At 50.9% G+C, this 26731-nt stretch overlaps 1 protein-coding gene and 1 long non-coding RNA gene across 4 annotated transcripts in view; one reads left to right on the top strand and one right to left on the bottom strand.

The window, feature by feature from the left end:
• Window positions 1-226: 226 nt before the first annotated feature.
• Window positions 227-26731, bottom strand: part of NTNG2 (netrin G2) — a 50049-nt gene continuing 23544 nt past the window's right edge. The window contains exons 4-13 of one of the 3 annotated variants that reach the window (XM_035342032.1): window positions 18695-18867; window positions 16973-16999; window positions 14933-15064; window positions 12097-12165; window positions 9201-9275; window positions 8612-8677; window positions 8091-8165; window positions 6339-6506; window positions 5818-5952; window positions 227-5469 (exon numbers count right to left, since the gene is read on the bottom strand). In XM_035342032.1, the coding sequence (XP_035197923.1) occupies window positions 5246-5469; window positions 5818-5952; window positions 6339-6506; window positions 8091-8165; window positions 8612-8677; window positions 9201-9275; window positions 12097-12165; window positions 14933-15064; window positions 16973-16999; window positions 18695-18867 (1144 nt within the window). In that variant the 3' untranslated portion in view covers window positions 227-5245. The remainder of the gene's footprint in view (window positions 5470-5817; window positions 5953-6338; window positions 6507-8090; window positions 8166-8611; window positions 8678-9200; window positions 9276-12096; window positions 12166-14932; window positions 15065-16972; window positions 17000-18694; window positions 18868-26731) is intronic. The other 2 variants (XM_035342029.1, XM_035342031.1) reach the window with 2 other exon arrangements.
• LOC118175633 lies at window positions 22119-25064 on the top strand. Its single transcript, XR_004755046.1, has 3 exons — window positions 22119-22258; window positions 23013-23180; window positions 24943-25064. It is a non-coding gene; the product is annotated as an uncharacterized LOC118175633 (long non-coding RNA).

Raw genomic sequence — 26731 nt, 5'->3', positions numbered from 1 at the left:
GGGGGCTGGGAGACTGAGTTGTGCCCTGCAAGGAGCTCAGGCTGTTCTTGTTGTTCTGTGTGAGGAAATAACCCCCCCTGCCACAGCAGCACTGATCAGTGCGTGCTTCTGGAGCGAGAAGGAATTGCAGAGAACAAACACATCGATGAGGGCAAACAACATTCTCAGTCCCAGGTAAGACCCAAATATAACATGGAAACCCCAGCTGAGACTTTTTTTTTTTTTGAGTTACTGAAGTGTGGTGAGATGTCACGGTTTACTTTTCCATGTAGATAGGAGAGACTGGAACAGCCAGTGACTGGAGGTGGGCTCTTTATTCACAGCCTGTGACAACACCAAGGATAAGCAGAGCTGTGGTCCTAGAAACGCGAGATGTTCCCTCTAGTCTACATGAATAAATGATGGATGAAATGGCTGCTGTATTGTAAATGGAATTTATAATGTTAACAATATAATACAGTCTCTTGCCACAACAGGTCCGTTCCCAAGTCGTATATTAGGTCTCCTTTCTTGTCTTTAAGATGCTTGGAAAGGAGCCCAATGCGTTATTCTTTAATACAAATAAATGTAAGCTAAGCAGTCTTGTACATTGAATATTGCTGACACGAGACCTTCCAGCCATACGTACCTGTCTGCTAAGGCCTCGACTAATTTGCGACTAACTCCCAGGTAAACAGTGTTAGGAATGAAAACAAAGGTAGCTTGAGTACATTCGATACTGTGGAAAAAGTAGAAAACTTGTTTTGTTGCCCTGACAGGCTACACTGACGCAACTGTCCTTTTTTGTCTTGCTTGCACTGTTTTATCAAGCCAGATCTTGCTTTGCTACAAAGGAGGTTTCCCTTCTCTGTAATCCCTGGAATAGCACAGAGCAGGGTTGGGATGGAGCTTTTGGAGCTTTGTAGTGCTGCTGGCCAGAAGAAAACATAGCACTGGGGAAAAAATGGCTATTCTTAGGCTTTCCTCACACGATTCAGCCTGCAGTGATGCTTGTTATGACACCTCAAGAATCAAAATGATAAAAGGAGCCTTTAGGACAGTCTGAAGCTCATTTCTGCATCTCAAATCACCGTGCAATTTTTAGCCAGTTTCTGCATGACAGTGGCCAAACACCACATCCCTGCCAGAAGGGCTGAGATGGTGATGATGGAAAGCTCTTCAGACTCCAGATCTGCTGTTACTTCTGCCAATAACACTCTTTATACTTTATTTACTTTTGAGGCTCTTCATAGAAGCCAATTATAGAATAAAAGTGGTTGGTGAGACCAGTAACTCCATCACCACTAACAGCGCGCTGCTTTTGCTACTCTAGCCTGCACAAGGCCTACAACCCTCGTACAGATAAGACATCTGCTTCCACATCTTCAGCACAAACAAAACCAACCAAACCACCACCGTACCTGGTAAGTTCCAGCAGACATTTTATTCCCCCCCCCTTCTTCTGTCTGCAGCTCACGGTGCCTCTATAGGCTTCACACTTCATCAGATGAGTGAGTAAACGTGCATAAAGCCAGGCTGCTGTTGACTTCTCCACAGCTGGGGCTGTGGACCCAGCCTGGCCACTGTGATCCCTCTCACCAGGCAATTTTGCTTTGGAACACCTAGATTTGTCGGTACTCCAAAGAGTTAAAATGAGAGAAGAGTTTGAGGTAAACAAGAAAAATCAAAAGCTCTTCTTGTACAGCTTGAAGAGGTCACCTTTTTGCAGACAGAAGTGTAATTTAAAAACTTTTTCAAAGGAATCAAATGCCGGCTGCACGCGGGCGACAGGATACACATGAAAACCTCTTGAAAGAGCGCAAGTGGCTTTTCTCGGAAAGAGAAGTACCCGTTGGTTAACCTTCCACTAGTGAAGTAGCAAGCTTGTTGGACAGCTTGTCCCGTTTAGGACAACTTCCCCATTAATGCACAAATGTCTCTTAAAGAACTTCAGGCTCCGCAGGTACTTGCTGTGCTGGTTTCTCTCCGTCTGATTTCAATAACGCTCCATTCTCTGTGCACACCTCTCTGCCAACTGATGGCTGCAGCTAAGGGGTTTTCAGTGCGGAAGCTTTCTGTCGCTTTATTTTCTTAAATACCAGGCATAAGTCTGGTGTGAGATTATCTTTTCCTGTCTTGTAGTGATTTCTGTTGGGAGTTTTAAGTTGTTTAGCACATGTGGGCAGGCAACGCAGCATCCTGACGCACAGCAAGCAGGGGTAGCCCCATGCAGCAGCTGGGAGAGGAGATCAGGAGGTTGACTGCCCAGGCTAGAACTCGCTCCTCTGCCTCTGCTCCTGCTCACAGGCTGCATGCCACTTAATTTCCTCTGGGAGATGAAGTCTGGAGCGTTTGTCCTTTGCAATTTCTATTTCTGAGCTCTGTGCTTCTGCACCAGTAGCAAGAGCCTAAGGATGGTATGGGTAGGATGGAGGGTGGGCTTGTGTTTGGTTTCTCTTCTTTCCTGAACGTTTTTCAAGTGTCCTCTGGCAGAACTGCAGGAGGATTAGCACCACAGCTGTCCATGTCTGCTTGCAGTTACTAAACTATTCAGCAGGCTTTGGTTAAAGAGGTCCAGGACTGAACATTAGAGGTACTTGGGCTTCACAGGAAGGTAGCACCAACTTTGCGACTTGGTTAGGAAGCCAGAGACATTTTATCGTAAAAGAAAAGAAAACCCCAAACGCAACCAAACAACACCCGATCAACCAAAGGAAAATCCCCAAGGGCTAGTGTAGTGGTATATCGCCTACAGCCATCTCTCTTGGGCTGTTCTGAGCTTTGTTGTGCTCTCCCGTGGTTATTTTCTACAGGAATTAGGTGCTGTTGCTCCTTGACACGTTCCTGCTTGCATCTCAATAAAAGTGTGCAATTGCAGGGAAGCTGCTGGCTGCAGAGCTTGTCTGGGATATAGCTTTATGAAGTAGTAAATTTTCTGTTGCTTAATCTAATTTGCTAGAGAAAAACACTAGTGCAGGGAGAGGAGAATGTGTGCTTCACCTTCCAGAAGTGCCATTAGAGATCTTGATCTTGTTACAGTCTGTTCTGTGTTACTACTTGTACGAACGGTAGCATATGAGGATTTTAAATATATCTCAGTAAGAAAGTACAAAGAAAGAGCAAGTGTCAATAGCAACAGACAGCAAATGACTGCATTAAAGGGAGGAAATGCTTGTGTCAGCCCACTCCCTCAGAAATCAAATCTGTGAGTGAGGGTGAGTTTAACCCTCACTTCTTTTGTGGTGGATTAATTAAGCCCCGTGACCTTCCCCTGTGATGTTAAACATGTCCTGGCCACTCAAAATAGGCCCCACATTTCTTCATGTTGCTCTTTGATGTGCCAGTATCTGTCTTGTGCCTTCACTCCAGTTTTCTTCTGCTTCTTGTAAGAAGAGTTCACCGCCTCCCTCTTGGCGGAGGTGGCTGCACGCTGGGGGTGCTGGCTGGGTGCAGTTTCTGCTGGACAATGCCACAGCCTCCTGGCCTTTCAAAACTTGGTCCGTTCCCAGTGCCAGCCGCAAGTGATGAGTGTGAGCTGTAGGGACAGGACAACAGAGCGTGCTGAGACAGAACAGACAGATTGAGATAACTTCTTGGAGCAGCACTCAGGCAAGGACACCAGACCTGGAAATGCCAGGGGGGCTCCAGCAAGGGTCGCGTGGGGCTCCTGGGCTGGCTCAGAGGGCAGGAGGGCCGCATCCTGCTGGTGCAACCAGCTCCTGGCTTGGTAAGGCTTTGGCTATGACAAAATTAAATTTCTTGTGTTGATGATGCTCCTGTTGTTCTGACCGAGTTCCCTTATTTCTTGTCTCAGGTTTCTCCTGCCTTCTTTTACATGCTTGACTGCATACACTTCCTCTGGTAGCAGCACGTTTACGCGCCTTAAATGAGCTGATTCTCTATGAGTTCTACACTGAAGTCCCTGGCTATGGCTGCTTGAAGATATTGAAATAAACAGCTTTTTCTGCACCACAGCACCTGCTCTGTGGGGTGATGCAGCGGGGTTGGACAGCTGAGATCCCCCCCCAGAGAAATATCCCCAGCCTCTCCAACCTTCTGCTGCAGGCTCATTTGGAAATGGCATTTCAGCACAAGACCGGCGGTTAATATATCATTCAGGCTTTGTTCATTGTCTACAGATAGTAGTGTAACCTAAGTTCAGCAAAGTAATTAGGAGAAATAATTAATGGCTCTCAGTGATGGAGCAACCCCTCTCTCCCTCCCTTCTCCCTCGCCATGTGCTGCACCTTGGTAGTGGCTCAGAAAACACAAGAGGACATTATGAATCAAAAAATAAGTCTTTACCTGTAATTAACTGTGCACACAAAAAGGAAAACGGGGTGATCGAGCAGCAGTTGATAGTTGCTTTACTGTAGGAGAGTACACCATCATCAAATGCTCATGGCAAAACATCCCTTTAAGTTGTGTTTTTTTTATAACATTTAATCCAAAGAAAAATAAGTCTCTACCAAAAAAAAAAAAAAAGTATTTAAACCGTACACTATACGGCGGAAATGTGTGGATAAGACACTGCATTCCTCACATACCATATGCCTGATGGCCCCCTATGTTCTCCTTAAGTGCAAGAAAACAAAACCCGTCAATGAAATACAAAATCAATGCAGCAACTGGAGCTGTAGGCAACAGCACGTGGATGGCCCAGCCGCCAGTGGGATGTGAGACTATGCAGCAAGGATGGACCAGAGCCCCCTCTGCCCTCCCTCCCTGTAGTGTGGTGGGGCTCTGGCGGTACCATGACAGGTTCTTTCAAAATGGGACACTAAGAGAGGGGTTTAAAAAAAAAGGAACAAAAAGAACACCCCAGCCTATACCAAAGTAAATAAATTAATCGTAAAAAAAATATCCCTCGGATCGCGGCACTGTTTCACCAGGGCCCTGGCGGCCCCCAGTTGCCCTGTGCAGAGCAGGGAAGGAGCATCGCTGCGCAGGAGGAAGGATGGGCCACGGGTCCCTGCGGGGCCGCGGCACTGGTGTGCACTGGTGTGCACTGGTGCAGTCCCCTCGCTGCTGCTCAGCAGCCGGTGTGGTGCTGCGGCCGCCCCGGCCACAGCCGGGATGGTTTCGTGGGCAGGAGTCGGCCCCTGGTTTTCTGCGTACCTCTCTGCTTGGAAAGTGGACCGAAAGACGTTGTGCAAGTCCTAGCGTGAAGGAAGGCGGAGGAGCCGGTGGGGAGAGCCACCCATTACCTCGGGCTCCCCAGGTCCCTCGGGTGATGTGCCTTGGCTGGGCTCCCTCCTCCCAGGCCTCAGAGGTCCACGAAGCCACACAGCTGGAGGGCGAGCACACCAAGGAGGACGGTGCCGAGGCCGGCGTGCACGCTGGGGGCACCGTCGCAGTCCTTTTTGTCGGCTTCACACCGTGATTGCTGGCACAGGACCCCCTTGAAGCCCACGGGGCAGATGCAGCGCTGGTTCTGGTAGCAGGTGCCACCATTCTGGCAGAGCAGAAGCTCCTCATCACAGACGTTGGCTATGGGATGGGAAGGAGGGAAGGCGGGGGGAGTTAGCCTGCAGTGCCTTAAACCCCTCAACCGCAGTAGAAGCTAGAAAGCTTTTTGACTTTATTCTCTGTCTCCCAGGGGTTAAATTATCCAACCCTCACAGGGCTAGATCAGCCCCAAGGCTGCAGGAACAGAGTGAGGGGCTGCAGACTTCAAAGCTTTTCAGATCTGGGAGGAATGACCGGAGTCTGCTCACCCCACAGCCTGAGCATCACAGGGCAGCCGAGCAGGCAGTGCTGGAGATTCCCCCGTGTCTGGGCCCACCTCCCACTGCCCCCAGCTCGGGGTGGGTGCCCGTGGTGCTGTCGGGTACTTACGGAAGCAGCCCTGCCTCCAGTAGTAGTTGGGCAGGCAGTCGTCGCACTTGGGCCCCGTGGCACCTTCTTTGCATTCACAGTAGCCGGTCTCGTTGCAGCGGTCGTGCAGGGAGCCGATCTGGTTGCAGTTACATTCTGGCCAAAGACAGCTCTGTTAGACCTTGTGCTCACTGATCCTCCCCTTGGAGGTGCTGGGGACTTTGGGAAAGCCTGGCTATGTGTTACAGGAGGGCCTTGGAAAGCCCACACAGCAAGGGGCTGGGAGGGCACGGCTGCATGAGAGGGATCCAACAGCACAAACATGGGTGCAAAGACCATCCCCACCCAGGGCTGAGCAACTCCTGCTACAGCAGTGCATCTGAATCTAGTTGGAAAACACTATTTGGCTTTGTTGTCAGGAAATAGATGGCTTGGCAGGCTGCTGCGGCTCTAAGGCTGCTGTCCTCTGGACGCACCCAGGTGGATGCATCGCCCCCTGAACTGAAGCCCACCCCACGGCAGGAGGCCGCTCGAGCGCTCACCTATGCATACATTCTCGTCGTCCAGCTCCGCCGAGCTGTTGCGGTAGAAGCCCAGGCGGCAGTGCTGGCAGTGCTGGCCCCGCGTGTTGTGCTTGCAGCTCACGCAGGTCACCACGTTGAGGAAGTCGATGTAGCTGCAGCGGTTGGAGTGGCCGTAGCACTCGCAGTCTGCGGGGAGGAGGAGAGAGCTGGGCCCAGGGCATCCCTCCCTCACGGGTGGAGGTGAGGAGCCGCAGGCTGTGGAGGAGCCTTCTGCTCCAGATGAAGGCAAAGGTCGCTGCCACTGGGGCTGCGTGGGCTGTGTGTGTGCACTGGGGGCCGTATTTTGCTGCTGCAGGGGGGTTCGGGCTGGGGACCCTTGCTCAGAGTGGCGCCAGGGTGGTCTGTCCCTGTAGGGGTAAGGACAGGTGGGAGCTGTTCCCAGGACACAGTTTCTTCAAGGAAATGCATAATCACAGCAGCAGCCAGTGGGCTGTGGAGTGGTGTCAGGTGTTAATTAAAGAGATGCCTCGTTAATGAGCAGAGCCCAGCTTGATGCCTGGAAGGAGAAGGGAGAGGTGCAGGGCTGGGGCTCTGCTGGGGCTCCAGGAGCTGGAGCACTGTGCTGGGACAGCCTGGCCTGGCATGGCTTGGCCATGGCAAGGAGGAACTGGGCAGGCAGAGCACTGGGAAGGCCCTGGACAAGGCTGTGCTAGAGCTGAAGCTGCTGTGTGCTCAGGTAAACCCTGGCCTTTTCCTCCTGTGTCCCTTCTGCGTCGCCCTCGCTGTAGTACCTCCCTGCTCAATGTCTGTTGTGAAGCATGGTGACTCTCAGCTGTGGCTGAGCATGTTAGGGCTTAAAATGAGTGTATGCAAGGAAGAGTGGCTTGTGTGGGATTCTGCAAGAGGTGGTGGGCCAGTGCATGAGGGGGTGACCTGTGCACAGCACAGGGGTGCTCTCAGTGAGCAGAGCATTGCTCCTGTCCCCAGCAAGCAGGGCTGACCTCTCAGCTGCAGGGGGGTGCCGGAAAACAACCACCCATGTTTAATTCCTAGCCAGAGGAATTTGATTGCTTGCTTCTTGTGTTTGCTTTTTATTACTCTGAATCGGGATGACGAGCACCTTGCTGTGCTGGCAGTGTGAGGTTCAGGATGATGGATCTTTCTGGGAGTTTAAAAGGACAAAGCAGGAGGAGAGGAGGGACGCTAGCTGCCCTGTGGCACTGCCATCCTGCTCAGGAGGTGTCCCAGCCAGCTGGCAGGGGACATCGTGAGCAGTTGTCAGCCAGTGTCAGGCAGGTCCGAGCTTCCCTGGCCATTGGGAGGCAGAGGCAGGCTCAGAGCTGGGCTTTCTGTCCAGGCTCTTGCATTAAACATTCACGGATGGCAGAGGGACGGGAGGGAAGGATGTGGGCTGGCATGCACAGAGGACTGGAGGAGGAGACTTGTGTCAATGAAATGAAGACAGAAAGATGGAGCAGGGCAGAGGTTTCCCCGCGGTTCGCAGCTGCCTGAGGAGGAGCTGAGATGGTAGTAATCCTGACCCCCTGTAAAACAGCTACTGTTTGACAATATCCAACTAATTTCATCTCAAATACTTCTGGTTGCTGCAACTCCCAAGCATTGTTCTGCCCTAGGGATGCACTCTTACATACAGCGATCCCGCGACTCGTATAGACAAACCCTCCTCATCTTCTCTGTGCCTGTGGCTGCTGCACAACATTGCTCTCGCAAGGACTAGGAGCCCTGGAGCGCCACGCTCCCTCCCCTTACCTTTATATGTTTCGATAGGAGCCACTGGGCCAGAGTCTGGTTTGAGCCGGATGAGTTTGGAGATGTTTGAGGATGCTTAAGAAAAATCAGAGACAGGCTTTTTCTCACTGCTTAGCACCACTCCGCGTCCTACACTACTGCGAGCATCTCTGGTACGAGAACAATGACGAGCCAAGCCAAGAACACCGCTCTGGCAGCGCTGCAAGCTATTTCTGCACCAGACAGCTGGTAGCTGCTAAATTTCTCCTCTTCTTCTCCCCTCCTCAAAGTTTGATGCATGAGAAATTCCATGCACAGTGATATTGCAACGCTCAGAGCTGGTGCCGGGCAGAGGAGCCATCCACACGTCCCCCCTACACAGCTACCAGCTGTGGCCTTGATTTGATGGGGGCCAGGCCAACCGCCCCCCTGAAAGCTGCTAGGAGCACAGCTATGAGCTCAAACACTACAAGTGTAGCCATGGTTTGAGGAGGGGACAGGGCCCACGCTGCTCCAGCCCGCTTGCCCACACCAGCACCTACCTGGCTTCTTCTTGTGCTTCTTGCCTGCGGAGTGTGCTGTGCGCCCTGCTTTGCTCTTCGGGGCCACTACATGAGATGATACAACAAATCTGAGTTCTGTAATGGGGGGAGAGCCCCCAGAGCCCACTGAGTTGGGCTGGGTGGTGGTAAATCCACCAGGAGAAGTGGCTGCCCCTGGCCAGGATGGTGCCTGTGGGATCCCTTTGCTGCGTGGTGCAAGGCAGCAGGGAATTACGGCGGTGTAGGTGTTAAAGGTCACTGCTTCTGGACAGAAGTTTGGGGGTTTGGTGCTCGAGGACTTTGTGCTGTTGTCACTGTGAGGCTGCTGTGGCGTTGGGGCCTCCTCAGGTCTCTTTGGGTTCCCCCCAGCTCCACGGCAGGCTGTCCTGCCCATCCACATCTGCCAGCCCCAAAAACGTCTCCAGTGAGACCGCGGTGGGATGAGAGCAGAGCTGGGCCAGACCCTCTGAGGAGGAGAACGGATTGTACAATGGTGGGAGATACTGAGGACGGGTGTGTTGTCCAGGCCGATGGGCACCGAGGGAGAAACCTGTCATGTTTCATCCTTGGGAAAGGGCCACAGCCTTACCTCGAATGTTCTTGGGAGGCTCTGGTGGCTTCAGCTTAGGTCCGAGGGCTGCTGCATTTGTTGGGCGCTGAACAGCTTAAGGGGGTGTTAGGTAGAAAGAACACCAGATTTAATACAGATCCTGCGCTTTCTTGCTTAAAAAGGTGACAAAGGGACCAGAAGTTCTAGGCAGGGATTGAGAGAGGGTTGGGGAGCCGTGTGTAGCTGAAGATGCATTGAGGCAGGGATGAGAGACAAAGTCTCCTGGAAATTAAAGTCCTGAAGTATGAAGAGAAACAGAGAAACTTCTCCTAAGGGGAGGGCATGGGAGCTGCTGGGAAGGCGAGTGTTGGCATGTGGTTGTTATATTACATGAGTGTGGAGAGGCACCTCAGCTGGAAAAAGGGGGCTGAGCACCAACAGGCAACTGCCAAAGCGTGCCAGCGGGAACCCTGAGGAGGAGAAACTTCAGCCTCAATAGTCAACACGAAGCCTCCCAAGGTTTCCACTGGGGGCTTCATAGCTCGCCTTTGGTAGACACGTGGGAGACATGAAGCAAGGAAATATGTAAGAAGGCATCTATGCTGTAAAGGACACAAACCTATCTGTTTACAAAGTTGTTGTGCTCTACAAACAGACTCTGGTCTCAGGAGACAACAGGATTTCCATGATTCTCTCTGTTCACCCCAGCAGCAAGCTGAGAACAATCTTCTGTACCACTTATTGTCCTCATCTTTCATGTATGCGAGTAAACCCCGAGGCTCAATCCAGCCTCACCAGATTACCAGCTGTGTGGAGGGCACAGACAAGCCCTGAGCTTCTCCCAGGCAGGAGGAGGAGAGAGATGCATGGAAATTAGAGATGTGGAGCTAGGAACTAAAGCATTTGCTGGGTGTCGGGGCACTTGCCAGCAGGACCCAGCTCAACCACGCGTCTCCTACCTTCTGATGCTGTGCCAGCCTTGGCCGGGGGAAAGCCCACTTGCAGTGGGGCAGCCGCTGACAAGCTGGTGTAGTCTTGTAGCAATCAAAGAGGAAAGCTGTGTTAGGAGCTGTGTTGGACAAGCTGGAAACCAGCTAGGAGCTTGGCTTCTCTCTGATGGAGAGCCAGAGCTCTGGGGGACAAAACTCAGCCCTGCGGCTGTCCCTACAACCACGTGCTGTGCAGGTTTTTGTGATTGCCTGCTTGGTGCAAGTATTACAGCCCCTCTGAAAGCATGGCTTTTGGTCTGTGTGTTTGCACAAGGGCTCTGGGTGACTGGTTTCCACCCCTCTCTGCTGTGAGGAGCTTTGTTTTAAACACCACAGAGAGAGAGAGATCAGGTATTTTATGATAGAGGCACTGAGTCCCAGTTTCTAATTTAAACTTCTAGGCTCTCCTTCAGGCCCTGCTCTTGCCTTGGAAATACCACTTAAAGAATTTGCAAGCCACTGCAGAGGAATTAAAACAGCAGGAAATTTATAGATCACTTCTTGTTTGATTTCTCTGCAAACCCTCACCCCCACTGGCTCCATACCCCTCCCCGTCTCCTCAGTATTGGTAACAATCTTCAGGTTTGCTAGAAAACAAACCAAGGAATAAAATTTTAAAAGCCATATTATTAATTTCAAGCTCCAGTTGGGTAACATAAGGAGGAGGAGGAAAAAAAAATTCCTCGATCCTTGCCAAGTTTCAAAGGACAAACCCGAGTAGGAGAGAAATGTGATTTCCCAGCCTCGTCAAGGGGATAATAAACAATGCAGAATTAAAAAAAAAAAATCTTTTTTTTTTTTTTTTTTAAATGACGAGCTCTAAAAGAAGGTGATAGATGTTGTCCTTTACAGCTGGAAAGTGGAAACCAATTGATATTAATACGGTGTTAAAGAGAATATGAAAAAAGCCCTGTGCAAATTGGCAAGGGTTTAATTAGAGTCACAATAAAAAACAGCCCTGGAGGCATTTTGCTTTTTAGTCATTCACATACACCTCCACTCGATCGCATTTACAGAGCCAGGAAAATTATTAATGCTCATTATCCTGAGAACCTTTCCCTTGTAGCTCTGTGACATTAATGGACAGTTTTACATTTTGGGAGTGGGAGAGGCTTGTTCCAGCCCCAGCCCCATTTCATACAAATGGGAAGCACTGGGCATGTCTTATCTGTGGGGCTTTTATCAGCCCTGGTGAAAACACTAGGTCTTCATGGGTTTCTGGTTAAGTAGAATAAATTGAACCAGTAAGTCAGTTTTTATGGAAAAAAATTCTGGGCAAGCAATGTTTGGAAACAGCACAGGAGTAGTGGGGAAGGACGCTGGAAAAGCCCTTTTCTTTAATCAAGTGCCATGACCCATCTGGGCTTGGTTTTGGTTTTGATTTTCCCAGAGATAAACTGGCACTGCTGGAATTGCCAGGTTACAAATTGCTGAGAGGGGGCAAATGGAAGCAGGAAAAAAAAAGTTCCTTTTGCTTATATTGAACGTGGGGAAAATTGTAAAAAATGGCAAGGCAGAATTTCACAGGCTTCAAGGAAGGTTTAGAAATAACAGATCTGCAGAAGGCAAATGAGAATAGCACTTAATTCATCCTCCTTAGGGTAATGGTGATTTCCCCTCGTTCCACCCATTTTGGCAGCCTTGACTGCGTTCAGACCACAGACCATGTCCAAAAACTCAATCCTTTTCCCCCCCTCACCGCATGACAGGCGAACGGGCACAAAAATGTCCTACGAGCATGACCACAGCTCCACCTTGACCACAGAAAACACCACGAGCAGCCAAAGGAAGCAGATGTCTAGCAGATCCATGCAACCCAGAGACAACCCAAATCTAATCTACTCCTCTAAGTCTACGTGCTACACTGCTTTCTGCCTTGCTGCTACCCACTAGTGTGCGGAGGCATGAAGGAGAAGGGAAAAACACATCAGTCTGGCTTGAAATACCTGTTTTTTTCCGTCTCTCTTTGACGGGCACAGAGGCAGCGAGCTCAGAGGCTGGTCTGATGATGCTTGCTTATGGTGGGAAGCAAAAATTCAGAGGGCAAAAGACAGTGTGTACGTTAGAGGGTGAAAAAACACCATGATGGGGCAGGGCCCTAGCAGGATTTTTTTCTAATGCCCATCTGGCTGAGCTGACTCTAAAGGAAGGAGGGATTTGTTTAATACTTCTGAAATTCAGGAGGGAGGCAATGACAGAGTATCTCATTTGGGGATTCTTACCCAGCTTGGGGTTATTGCATCTCCTGCAAATGGGCATCTTGCCAGGAGCTGGAAGGGTCACCTTTTTAATGAGGTGTTTTCCCTGAGGTCCCAGTGAGTTTGATTCAGAGCCCCTTTGGGATCTCACGGTATTTAAAGAAATACTTTACATTTTGAAGGACCGGAGGGGGAGGAATGTCTTGGGACCCAAATGCCAGAGTACAGGAGGGAGACCAGACTGCCTCTGTAACGGGGCAATGGGAGCTGCAAAACCCAAACCTGCACCTCCTTTTCTGTGTAAAAATAGGAATCGGGCAAACTCTCTTCAACTCTTTTAAACTCAAAGCAGAGTTGAACTGGGCTGTACTTTGTTTCCCTATCCATGCTCAAAGGCACATAATGCTGTCTGGTTATTGCCAAGCTGCTGGGGGACCCAGAGCATCATCTTGTTTGGAGCAGACCCCCATCCCAGATGCACCATTCTGGGGTGAGACCTGGCTGTGCAAAAACCTGGGCTGGGGATCTGGGTGGAGGTGAGCAGCTCAGCTCAGCCCTGCCCTTCTAAAGCCAGGGATGCCGTGGCTGTTCTGTGATTTTTATTATTATTATATGTCCCTTAACACTAGGTAATGCAAGCTTTGGCTCTGGCCAGGAAGCAAGAGAAGGACTAAACCCCGAAGTGCAGGATGTTTTCCAGGTTGCCCAGAGCAGCTGGGCAGACACTGCCTTCGCTCCCAACCCCACGCAGGTGCCTCCCTGCCTACCCCAGATGTATGACACAAGCAAGACAGAGCGCTGCAAATCATACATGAGACAGACACTAAGCACACCACCCACGTCTACACAGCACTCGCAAAAAAACAGACCTAAAATGTTGCTATGGGTGAGCATGGATAAAAATCATGACCCCAAGCGCGTGGTGGAGATGCAGCTCCTCGTCACTGCCTGGGGACGTGGTGATGACGGGAGCGCTGAGCAGGGGTGGCAGACAACCTCCTCACACACGTCTATATCGTGTACCTGGGTGAGGAGCACTTATTAGCAGACAAGAAGATAGTAATTCTTTTGCCCAGGGTCATTCCTGCTCCATGGAAGTTGGAGGTAACCCCCCGGCTTCCCAATTAACTACTCGAGCAGGGTACCTCCATGAATATAGCTATATTTGCATAAACATGCAATCAGGTTTCCTCATCCCTTTGACTGGCTTCTGGCAGCTCCCCCAGACAGACTGTTACTAACATACTGTGGGTGTAAAACGTCCTCCCGGGAAATATCAGGCCCAGAAAGCATGGCAATGGGAGGAATGCGTGTCTAATTCCCCCATGAGAAGCTTAAAAAAATGTCCTGCTGTTAAGTTTTATCTGCTCATTTCCAAAAGAAAAGTGAAAACGATGTCTCCTTGTTCAGAGGGGAGGGAAGGTGGAACCCTGGGAAAAAGCACAAAGGTTTTCCTCCACGGGGTGATTTCAGAAATTAGGAAAGGGTGTTGGAGGCGTGTGCAAGCTCCAGCCCCCACCACGCTCCCTTGCTTCTTGTGCAGCTGCCACTTGCGGAGCGTTAGCGTGTGGCTTGTCCCTACGAGCACTGCCCTTGAAAAGACAGCAGCCTGCACTCGGTCCTTGTGTCTGGCCATGGAGACCTGGTGCAGGGTTTGGAGAGCCAGCAAGGATGGAGCCAGCTTGTCCCTTGACCTGATGGCCTGTCCCTGGGGTGGTTTAGCAAAGCTTTTGCCCTGCTCTCAGTCTGTGGCTTCCCCCTTGGGAAGTTTTCCTGGCTGAAAGAGTGCAAGGGTGGGCAGAGCCCAAACCAGCCTTCCCCATCATGCTCTGGGAGCGGCACCCAGCAAAGATACTGGGGCAGCTGTCCTGCCTGCTGCGGTATCGGGTGCGGAGGTTTGGGGTTGGAGCAGGATGAGGTACAGCTCTGCTTGTCTCTTCCTGCAGTGGGACAGTGAAGTCCTCATTGCTTTCCTCACTTGCCTAGTGATGGGAACTGTAAGTGAGCATCTCTTGCAGCCGTGCCAGCCCTGTACAGGTCAATATTGCCACGTGGCTCTAGAAGGGAGATTTGAAAACCTTTTCTTAAAAAATAATAAAATAAAATAAAATTGAGAGGGGAAAAAAAAAGGAAAAGTGTTGCTTCCCCCGCATCCAGTCCTGGCTTCAGTTCTTGCTGCCCTGATGGTAACAGAGCAACAGCAAATTGAGATTGGCTGGTGAGGGGGGATGTTAACCCATTGTGCGGTTGTCTCATGGGCTGGGGCTTTGAGGTGGACCTGAAATGGCTGGCTTTGTGGTTATAGGAACCACAATGCTTGCTCCTAGCTCTTGATGCAAACGTCAAAGTGCCCTTGGACTGAAAAGGGGATAAAGCAAACCGGGACTGCCCAGAGGCTGAGGGATGTGAACCTTTTCAGGGTGATTTTTATCCATGTCCCCGTACTGTCCTAGCACGCAGATAACCAGGCCCACCGACACAGCAGCCCCACACATTCCTCAGCACCACTGCAGGAGCCGGGGGGGGGAAGAAGCCAAAAAGAGGAGCCTGGTGGCGGAGGCGAGGCAGGGAGTGTGGCACCCACCTGGCTGGGTGGTGGTGGTGGCAGGTAGGGGGGTACTGGTGATGGTGGTGGTGCTGGTGGTGCTGGTGGGGGTGGTGGTGGTTTTTGCAGTGGTCGTTTTTGCAGTGGTAACCCGCTGCGGTCGCTCAAATGCTAGCAAGCAAAGAGAAGAGGTGGGAGGCACTTACTGACGGGGCGTGGAAGGTTTCTTTGCCAGCCCGTGAGGCTGCTGCTGCTCAGGCTGAACTGGTAACCGATTTCTCAGCGTGCTTACAACTGGGGCACCAGGAGGTTTCTGAGGATTAAGGCGATGGCGGCTTGATGACGCTGGATGCAGCAAGTGCTGCGTGCGTGTGTGCAGGGGCTGGAGGCTGTGGCCGTATCAGCTTACTCTGTTGGTGCAGATATTGGCTTAAATACTTACAGCTCTATCATAAACTAATTGCCAATTAAGCTCGAAAAGTGGAAAAGAAAGCACGCCTTGCAGAGGTGGAGAGAGAAGGGAAGAGCAGGACGCACAGGCCGCCTTGCCTGAAGGTGGGCTCGCGCTCGCTGACGTCTCCGTGCCAGATGGCAGAGCCGGGCCTTCCCCAGCGGGACGAGCAGCACAACTCCCTCCTGACCCCCCAAAGGCGCTGAGCTACTCAGCACCGGCAATATCAACCCGTGCTGTCGCCGTTTGTTCCACATGGCAAATTAATTGCTGGCTTAACTTCAGCAAGTCACGGCGGTGCTGCCCAGGAGCGCTCCTGGGTGCGGTGCCCATCGCACCGCGCTTGCCGTAACAGCCGTGACTAAAATACCATGTGGAGCACAAATTCCTGCTTAACTTACACCTGCTGCCCCTGTGTCCTTGTTTGTCCCACTGCTTCATGCAGATTATTGTGCTTAATTTCATAATAGCCCTGAGCTAGTTTAAATACTTAATTTAGGTCACTTCTAGTCTCCTATGCAAGCTAAATAATCTCTCCTTAACTGGCCTTGGTTACAAATCCCTCCTGTCTGCTTTCTGCACATTGCTCTAAGCACACCCCCAGCTTCATCCTGGCAGAAAATTTTGATGGGAAACATTTTCCAGTGAAACAAATGCAGAGCTGAGAATGCCAAGCTGTGTAAAAGGGAGAAAGAATTGCCAAAATGTTTGTGACCAGAAAAGCAAAGAATATTTTGGACTGTTACAGCATTTTTTTAAAAATCCGAAATTCCTTAAGGGAGACTCCTAGTTTTTTATTTGAAGTTTTTAAATGCAATTACTCAAAATCTAAATATGGTTCATTTACCCAGAAAAACTGTCCTCCAGTTTTCAATGAGATGCCTTTTTCTTAATTGCGTTTGAATTTATCTGCAAGTGTTCCTCCTCCAATTCTTTCCACTTGCCTGCAAACTGAAGAACTCGGTATTCGTTCAGCTCTACGATTTGTTTCTTCTGGAGGTCCAATTCTGAGCCACAAAACTCAAACCCAAGCTTCCTTGCCCAAAACTCAAGGCTCTTTGATAACAAACTACCTCCAGCTTTGTTAAATAAGGAGTCCTATTATTCCATCAGTCTTTCAAGAGAAATCCCTGCTGAGCTCGCCACTCTTTGCTGCAGACACTTCGTAGACATATGTTCATATACATACACGTGCCGTGTACATACAGACATACACACACTGTGTATATATATATATAGATAGCCCAAGGTCACCCAGCCTGGGTGCTATGCCAAATAATTCAAACCCAGCTCCTTCTCAGAGCAGAAGTCTGCAATACTGGGGGGAAAAGTTCACAGCGAGCACTGGTGTTTTTGAAGAGTCTTTTTTTATTTCCTTTCCGGCTGCCATTCTAACGAACCTCATGGGGGGAAACCATGCCAGAGGAAGAGGCAAAATGAGGCTACTGAAGTCAAAGAAAGAAAATATGACTCTTTGACAGGATGGAAAATAAGGCACAATTAGGGAAGACTTATTGCCTGGAAAATGATAATGGACAGAAAATAACCATTTTTTTTTCCTAGTAACATCCACAAGGACCATGCACCGAGGTGTTAAATGCCAGCATTTCAGTTATGTTTTTACTTACTGCCAAAGGCTGAGCCTGCAGCTGCACCTGCAAAAAACAAGAAGTGTGGTCACTGGAAGCAGGATGCTGTTGTCTCTGATACCAACAGAAGATCAAACAGATAAGACAACATGGGACCAAACAGCAATTAATTAGCAGGGGTCTTGCTCATAGTTGCATCAGTTTGCTGCAACATCTTAAAAAGTTACTTTCATCAGACCACAGAGGCAACCAGACAGAGCTGTCTGGGCTCTTGGTATCTCAAGCCTTTTGCCTGGGGAAGAAAAATCAGCTTGGTCCTGGCTGATAGGTTTTTCTGTTAACCTTCTCCTTGACCTACCATTGGGGCCCAGCAAAGGACAAAGCATATTGAGGTTCCCTGTGCTAAGAACAGACCGTAGGGTCTGAACCAGGTTGTTGCAGCCGGGCAGTTCTCAGAGAGTGAGAAGGTTTGAACGCCCTTCTCGTTGCAGTTCTCGATCAGCAGGAGACTGCAAAGCCCCTGCTTTCAAGCCTGCCACTCAAGGCATGGAGGCATGGAAAGCTTCAGCTTGGCAGGAGTATATAGCAGAGGGCCAGTGGTGGAAGAGGTAAGACCACCAAAAGGAGAGGGCTATGGAGAACAGTCTCTCCTGCAGAGGAAGAGGATGTTAACGGGGGAGGAGGAAGCGACAGAGTTGGGGGAAAGATAGAAGACTGACAGATGGGAAGAGAGATGAATGGGAGAAAAAAGAGCAGAGGAGAAAAAGAAATAGGAAGAGACACGAGGAACGGAGGGGAGGGAAAGGGAGAGAACAGCATGTCTGTGCCTGTCAACACCAGAAACTCTCCCAGGCTCCTTTGAAATGATGCAGCCGCTTGGTGGTAGCTGACAAGCTCGTTCCCTTTCAAAGAACCTGCTTGTCTACCATCCCTGGCACACACAAAACATTCCCGTCACGGCCTTTGGAGCCTGAATTTCAGCTTTGATCATCTTAAAGCACATAAATCTTTCAAAAAATTTGGGGGGAGGGAGGGAAAAGATTCTCTTTGGTAATGCTCAAAGCTGCTGCTTGAAAGGCTGAAGGGGCTACTGTGGCTCCGTGACATTTAAACAAGTCTGCTGATGTGGACTGGACAGAAACCCAGGAGAAACTGGCCCATCTGTGATGTTTCCTGCCCCAATTCCCCTGCTCGAACGATGGTGGGTATATATCCTTTATCTCATCTGCGCGCCTTTGCTTCTGTCACTGCGTTGCTACAGCAGGCAATTGGATGAGACTGGAGCTGCGCAGAGGGACTGCAGCTCTCGGCGCCTGCCTGAAAAGCCGATGTACACAGAGATCCAGAAATCAACCAGGATATCCAGTGTGCTGCACTCCTTCAGCTCAGCAGCACCATCACTGAGCTCATGGGCTATGTGAAAGCCAATGCTCTACGGTGGCCAGATAATATTTTCTCCAAGGGACAGTAATTTGAAATGCTGCAAAACCACAGACCTATATTTTGGCCCATACTTGTACAGACATAGACAAAGCTGTCACTCATCTGCTGCTAGCCAAGAAACCACCTTTGTATCCACCCAGCTTGCCTCTCATTTCTCTGTGCACCAGGACGCAGATACTCATATCCCTTCCGAAACACCCTGCAGAGCTACACGCTGATTTGAGAAGGAGAAGAAGATGAGAGCTTGCTCCCATCCGTGGGCGTTGTGCAGCCCAAGGTGGCAGCACAGCCAGGGCTGGCTCCCTGGTGGTTACTTACATGCGTTGGGGGACCCGTTGGGGAGAGGCAGGTAGGATCCTGCTCGCCAAGACCTGGAGCGAAAGTTCTTCTTGCACTTGCCGCAGTCCTGCCCCGTGGTGTTGTGCTCACACTCGCACTGAAGGCTGCCCTCTTTGAAGGTGCACAGATTAGCATGGAGGTTGCATTTACACCTGGAAGAAGACAGGAGAGCAAGTGTCAGGTATTGCTGTGCCTTGTCCTTGCCCCAGTGTAGTGCGATTGGTGTATATGAAAACGTAGAGGTAAAGCTGGGCTGGTTGCCCCCTCCCCTGTTCCTTCTGCAGGTTTTTTTTCCTCTGAATTCTGCTGTTTTCCCAGGGCATCCAGTGCTGAGGTTACGATGCCCAAGGTGGACTTGCAGCCTCTGTTCCAAGAGGAGAGATACTTTGCTCCCACCATCCAGCTGCGGTAGCAGAGATCATTTAATGGTAAGTCAAGAGTCTCCATCTGAGACCCCAGTAAAGCGTTGCGTACATTTCAGTCTGCTACAGAAATCTGGCTGCTCTGCCCTGATGCAGGCTCTTATTGAAGGCAGAGGGGACAGCTTTGGGCTTTCAGATGGAAGAGCACAGATAGCTCTGGTGTGACTCAACCTCCTTACCCCTGCGCAGCATGCTAAATTCAGGAGCATTTTCTCCTGTGGGGTGAAGCTAGACAACACAAACCCTTTCTGCTACATGCAGCACAACCCCAGCCCGCTATGCCCAAATTAATCCAGAGAAAAAGCTGCCATCAGAACCTGCCTTTTAGTCACTGCCTCATCGGAGAAGGCAACAACAAAAAACACTGTTCAGCAATTCACAAGCATTAAGAAACTTTTAATGAGCTGTAGGGCAGTATGCAGGGAATAATTATCTCCACGCACAGTAATTCCTGTTGCTCTAACTCAGGAGGTGACTTGTGCAGAGCACGGAGGCTGAGCCCATAATTCACACGTGGCTCTATTGACTCCTAGGACTTAGTTCAGGCCATCAGACAGAGACTACGGGGACCAAACCCTCTCATTTCATTCCAGACAGTGGATCCTTAGCACAGCGTGATGGTTTTTCACTGCTTTGTCTGTGGTGTAATAATTTACACCCTTACAAGCAGAACCATTAGAAAATAGTAATGCTGTACCTAATGTGAATGGGCAGAGGAGTCTGACCAGGCAGTGTTCTGTTTTGCAGAGCTAATTGCACAAGAGATGCAGAGCTGAGGGAAATGAAATGCTTGCAGAGAAGATGAAGGAAACATGGCCTGTTTCTTCTTGTGCTCTATCTGCTCGGGGATAAACAAAGTGGATTAGGCTGGGAGCTGCAAGTGGGTCCCTTCCCGGCTGCCGGCGCAGCGCATGCTCGTGGTGCCTCTCCCCCTCCGCTTGGAGCCCCCACAGAGGCTCCCAGCCATCGTCCTGATGTGGTGAGCACGCCTTTGCCGTGCTCCCGTTCACGCATGGCTGGACACGCTGACCTCGCTTAGGATTTCTTCTTTCCTCCCTCCCTGGCCTTAATTCTAGCAAACCGCAGTTGGAGCTAAGCATAAGCTGGATGAGCAGCCTCTCTCCCCATCATACAGCCCTGCCCGTCTCTGACCAAGCATGGAAGGGAGCTTTGCAGTCTCTAAAAAGGAAGAGGGAAGTGAATGGGGTCTGTGGAGCAGAGGCTGTGACACACTCAGCACGCTCCATTGGTGTCTGTGTGCTACCAGAGCTGGAGGTGCTGTGTCACAGCTGAAAGCACTCGCAGCCTCCCAGCACCCCTGCTCCGTGAGCAGGCTGTGGACCTGAGCAGCCAGGCGAAGGAAGCAGCTTTGGCCATCACCCACACCCGAGGGATGCTGTACTTCAGCCACTTTGTGTCCCCTCTGCCTCCCGTGAGGACGAATTTTGGCCGAGCCGTCCCAGCCCTTTGGCAGAGGCGATGCCCAGCCCTTGGCTGCTTGCGGAGCCTGGCTCTGAATTATTCAGAGTCCAGTGAACACAGCCTCCTTCTCTTGCTTCAAAATTAGCAAACAGGAGGGGAGGGAGGGGAGCAGGCAAGGGAACAGGTTAAGGCAGGTCAGAGCTTCACCACAACCACATCAGGCTCTGAGTCAGAGCAACAGCTTTGGGGAGCCACAGCTGAGCTCCTCCTGCCCCTGCAAAGGTGCCTGCCTGCTCCTGTGCCAGCAAGCACAGCTTTTCCAGAGAGAAGCCTCACTCCCTAATTGGTGTAAACAAGGAAAATTAAATAAAGAGAAAGCAGAGGCAGCCTCTTGTCCTTCTTGCCTCGGTCACCTATTTCTCACTGCTCAGCCTGTTGCCACTGTGCAAAAGTTTTGTTATCCAAAGGATCAATTTTACCAGGGAATTGCTTTCTGGTTTCGACCTCTGAGGATCATCAATCTAAGCAGAGAACTATAACCCCAGCTAGCTGACCCCACAACACAGCACTTTTCAGACCAATCAATCAGGCTGCATTATTTAATAGCCAACAGCTGGCCCACATCGCCAATCCCATCTTGCTCAAACGTTTCTGCATCCGGGCCTCCCTGCTGCTTGTGCTCAGCGTTAACCCCCTTCTCCAGGCTTCTCTGCCTCCTCCTCTGGGCCTGCAGCCCAAGGACGTGTGCCCGCTGACGGTCTGTGCTCAGCAGCATTCCCTAGCCAAGATCCAGCTGGTGAAGATGGGAGAAAATGATATTAGCCCAGTCCCCTGAGTGGGAGCTGCTCATCCTGCTTGCCTCTGCTCATCTTCCTCAGGCATCCAGCCATCTCAGGAAAAGAGAGGATGAAGGGAAAGGTTAGGAGCTGCTTAACGATGAGGCTTAAAGAGCAGCAGTGGGGCAGACATCTGTGCTTTGTGCTGCAGAAGGCAGTGATAGCCTTTTCAGCCCCAGGCTGCTCCAGCTCCTCTCTCCCTGCAGCAAGGTGCCGAGGCAGGGGGCTCTAAAGAGCTGCTGCTAGCTTTTCTCCTCCCCAGCTTGTAGTTCAAGAGTAGCAGTGGTGACACCAGTTCTTGGTGCCAATGTATGGTGCAGCCATGGTGGGTGACCATCTGGAGGAGAGCAAATCCAGCAGGAGCCACAGCACCCACAGGCACCCTTGGCGGCCTGGGGACACCCAAGTCCTGCGCTGGGCTGTTGGTAGGTGACACACAACTGCCTTTTGCATTAAACACCTGGCTCACTCCGTGCTTCAGCAGAAGTTGCCAGAGCAAAGCTTGGCCCAACACGTTGCACAATGGGGTATTTATGAGTTTATCCTTAGTGCAGGTCGTTCAGCTGCTGCCTTCCCCTCAAAGTGGTGCAGTGTGGTCGGAGGCTGCCAATGCCTCCACCAGGGAACAAGAAGGAGATTGAAGAGCCAAGGAAAGTTTACAGGAAATTATCCTTTTTTTTTTTTCTTTTTTTTTTTCTTTTTTTTTTAGTGGTCGTAAAGAACAGTTCACCGTCCCTGCATTTCTCCACGTCAGCATCCTGGAGGTCACAGCAGCAAGCGGTTGGAGGCGTTCTGGTGCCAAGCCCATGTGCGAGGGAAGGATGCGGCCGCGTGCAGGCTCTGAGAGGAGGCACAGCCTGCGGGTGAGTGCCGCAAACCCGCAGGAGCCACACTGGGAGTGGGACAGCAGCCACCACCCTGAGCTTTCACTAACAATGACTTTTGAAATAACTTTTAAGGACTTCTTAGCCTTCATTTTTCTTCCAAGGGTCCTTACAACGTGTTTTAAACGTGTTTTACGTCTTTTCTGTCCTTAACTGCATTTTGCAGAGCAGGAAACATAGGCAGAGGAAGACAAAGAACATCTCTGTTAATCTTCTTCCCCACCTCCTTGCTAAAGAGTCACTTTTTTGGGCAGCCACTACAGAGGACTACCACCTCCCTTTCCAAGCCTCCCTCCAGTCCATCCTGTGCCGTGATCTCCACCCCGTGCTCAAAGGGAGGTTGCTGCTGCAGGGCCAGGTGGCCCAGGGACATTGCAGGGTCCCCTCTTGCTGGCTCCCAGGCCACCAGGCTCCTGCTCTCCCCCACCACTGATGCACTGGGCTGGCAGTGGTGCCCCCCTGCTACCTTACTGCTTACCCCAGCTGGTGGGGGGGGAGGCAGCTCACGGGGAAAGCTGCTAATGACTGCCATCCAAAGGAAGGATTATGATAGCTTTCCCCTGAATTGTTTGCTCTCACTGTAATTGATGAGACTTTAATGAGTCTCATGGGAAGATGTGTTTGAAGGGAGCTCTTTCCCCTCCATCCCCGAGGAAAATGGTGTTTCAACTGATCTCAGCTGTCAGGGAAACATGAATAACTCTTCCCCCCCCCTCTCTATTGTTATCCCCAGCCATTGCTTGCAGCGTGCTCCGGCAGCTGGCTGGCCGCGACTCACCCACTTTTACCTGCTCCTTTGCAACCGTCTTGGCAGCTCAGCAAAAGCGTGGAGCCAATCTTTTGGGCAAAGCATAATGGATGCTGAGCTTGGATTGCTTCTGGCCCATCTGTGTGTGCAGAAGTATGTGAAAATAGCTCCTAAAGACTGGATCATGTACGAAGCACCGTCCCTTTGGGGAGGGTGGTCACAGGGCTTGCCTTGCTGCAGATCGCTCAGGCAGAGGCTGGGCCAGAGCAGGGCTGAAAGGGCCCTGCCAAGCACGGAATGGGGCAAACGTGGCTCATTCATCCCAGGAGCAGAGCTGGGAGTGTAACAGAGTTGTGGTTCAGAGCCTGAATGGAGAGGATGAGCCATCTTAATGCGCTGTTCCTTTCAGCTCAAGCCAGGGAGGGAGGCTTCTGGGTTTTGCTGCTTTTTGCAGAGCCAAAAAACTGAGGAAAAAACAACAACAACAACAACAAAAAACTCCTTGGGTTAGGTCAAAGGGACATGTTATGAGTGGTTTCTTTTCCTTGTGGGTTTTTGCTTTTGGTTGTGTGGTGGGGACTGATGAGTCCTCCCGGCAGGGAGGAACCCTGCTCGCTGCCCTTCGAAATGATTTGAGGTTTGGGTTACAAAGAGGAGACAATTTAAAATATGCCAAAGTGGAGAGCATGCTAACTGGCTGTTCCCATTCGAGAGGCTATTTATTTTAAATAAGTTGACACTCACCAGCTGTCAAGATCCTGCTGACTGGTGGGACGTTATTTACATTCAAAGCTGTCTTAAAAAGCAAACACGAACCCAAGCTTCCCCATCAGGGGGTCGGGCAACAGAAGGGAGGAAGGGTGAAGAGGACATCACACGGATACATGAACATAAATATTTGCAGAGTAATGTGTATAAATGCTCTTGGTCTTTCTCCTGGAATGCAATAATGCCTGCAATTGAGTTCATTGGCCAAATTGAATTTGGGCTCCTGTAGAAGTCTCTTTATATTAACTGCTTTAACATACATCACCTTCTCAGTCTATCGATGAAATTCTATTATCTGCTCAGGGCCGGACGCAGCTCGGCAACAAAATCGGGGGGGAAATAAAAATCTTCACAAAACTAAGCCAGGAGCTGGTTATAGGACCTTGGACATCTGTCTCCGGCTATTGACAAAGTGTCACAAGTATCTCGGTGAGGGGGTGGCTCTCTGGGTTTCTCCCTAACTGCCTCCCTTCCCCTCCATCTTGCTGCAGTGGAGGTAAAACTCTTCACAAGACTCACGGAAAGCCAAGCAAACAGTTGCTATGCATTAACTTAATTTAACTATATGACCAAGAGCAAGATTTTACTTGAACTGAAGCTAATTCCAGCCTGGGTGAGTGCCAGGGAAATTCATCCTTCCAGCTCTCGGGGGCTGCCCAGCGTGGAGGCGAGGACGGGCCGAGGACCGCGTTGCTGTTGGCGCAGACTTGGCCGTCCTTGACATGAGGATGCCATTACCTCCTGGGACGCGATGCCTGGCTGCCAGGAGCTGCGGGGACAGGCATGGGCTGTCCTTGTCCTGGTTTTCCTGGTCTTCCCGAAGCTGCTGAGCATGGACAGAGGCTGGCTGGAAGCTGCAGATGTGCTGGGCCAGTTCTCAGGGGATGTTTGGGTGGGCCTGTGGCTTGTTTTGGGGTCACACTCCTGAAAATGGGGCTGGGCATGCTCAGCTCTGGAAAATCCATGCTCTCACAGATCACTGACCTGAGGTCCCTGTGTGTCCCCTTTCTGCAGTGCAGCAGTCATGCAGCCACCAGGTCCCACCCCGTCCTCACAGAAAGGTGCTCAATGTGGGCATCAGTCATTATGCAAATAGGTGTCTTTCCAGAAGACTGCTCAACAAATTTGTATTTTTCCTTCCTTTTAGAGACAGTCTTGTGGGACAAGTCAAGATTGCAAACCTCTATGGCTAGATGCTCTCCAACAAATTCATCAAGGTCGATGAGAATGAGGAACTTCTAAGCGGGGCACAGCAGTCTGGGGACAGGCACCCTCAGCTCAAGCTGAGCTGTGACCACAGGGGGAAGCAGGCTGAGCTGCCCCCACTGTGCTGGTTTGGAGGACAGAAGCAAGAGGCAGCCTCTGGGCTGAGGAGGAACTGTTCATCTTTAACAGCAAAACAGCATCAAGCATCACCGCATCTCCACAGGGCTGCTGAGAAGGCAGAAAAGAGTACGGTTGTGTGGGCACCACTGACAGCTAACCAGCTCGATTTATTGGCAGAGATGCTTTGGGGGATAGCTGTGATCCTCCAGGGCTGGAGTGCCTGATCCCAGCCACTGATGCCAAGATAAAGGGCTGGGAGAATTCGTTCTGCTCCACCAGCACAACCTCGCTGCTCTCACTCATGCGGAGAGTGAAGCTTCCCAGAGCATGTCTGCAAGCACAGCACCGGGACTGCTAGAGGGGAAAGCAGGGGAGACCATAGGGCTTTTCCCTTCAGCTCATTTGTGAGAGCAAAAAAGATGCCAATGAAACCCTAAGAAAAGCAGTCGATGAAGGGAGTGAAAGAAATACCATTACAAAACTGGAAACCTCATCTTGTTGGTGCCTCTTTGACCAGAGCAAATCCCGGAGGTGAGGCACTGCTGCATGGAGCTGCCCGGTGGTGAGTATCGCTCCCTCCTCCTGCCTTTCTCTGGAGATGCTCATCACCAGCAGGACAGACGGACAGAGCATGCATTGGAGCAGAGGAGGGCGAAGGAGAAAAATCTTAATAATCAGCCTAAAATTGATTCACTTCTGCTCAATCTGATTTCTTCTAACTGGATCCATGTGTCCTGGCCATGGCACATTAACTTCAATTATGGCTTATTAATGTCTCTGTGATGGAGCGTGCCCTGCTGAGCACTGCGGTGACTGACGTTATGAAGGGGAAAAAATTACTCCAAAGAGATGTGGTGTGTAATGGAAACAGAACCGGCAGCTTTCATCACACCGTCCGCCAGGCCTGGCAGCCAGGAAAAGCTCATTCACCTGCTCTCGAGAAGATGACCGGGCTTATTGCTGCACCAAGCAGAAAACTGAGCAGTGAACTGAGATCTGCGGGGAAAAGTCTCTCTGCTTCACCTCCCCACCGCGCCTGGCACACGTGCAAGTGCACAGGCCAAGGGCTTGCTTGTGTCTATTCCTGTCCTGACTCCTCTGTATCTCCAGTTACTCTGCAGATCAATAGGGACAGGATGTAAGGAAAAAAAAAAATTAGATACCAAGAAGAAGAAAGACAGTAAAAATAAACTCATCCCTGGACAAAGAAAAGGACCTGGGAGGTTGTGGTGAGGTGTTTCCCTTGGTGAAAAGCAGAGGGGTGAAGGAAGGGGTCCCAGGCTCGCCCAGGGGATCAGAGAAACCCCACTGGACCCTCCAGCTGGGGCTGCTGCATGAAGAATCCCCCCAGGCTCGTGGTCGGCTCTGAGAGCAATGACTTTTGCTCTTCCCTTGACTGTGAACTTCAACTGGAAATGAGCCGCCACGAGTCCCTCATCACCCTGCATGCACTGACAGCGGTCTGCCCAAATCCTGCTGCCGTGCAGGGGCACAAGCGATGCCACACGTTGCTCCTCCAATGCCATGGACTGTGACCATGCCCGGCTCCTCCTCTGCCATGCACTGCAGCCGAGCACCGCTCCTCTGCCAGCCCTGGTCTGCTTGCAGCT

The sequence above is a fragment of the Oxyura jamaicensis genome, chromosome 17 (assembly GCF_011077185.1).
Source record: "Oxyura jamaicensis isolate SHBP4307 breed ruddy duck chromosome 17, BPBGC_Ojam_1.0, whole genome shotgun sequence".
Lineage (NCBI taxonomy): Eukaryota > Metazoa > Chordata > Aves > Anseriformes > Anatidae > Oxyura > Oxyura jamaicensis.
Note: the sequence above shows the minus strand (reverse complement) of the source record. Positions and strands in the feature narration are given on the sequence as shown.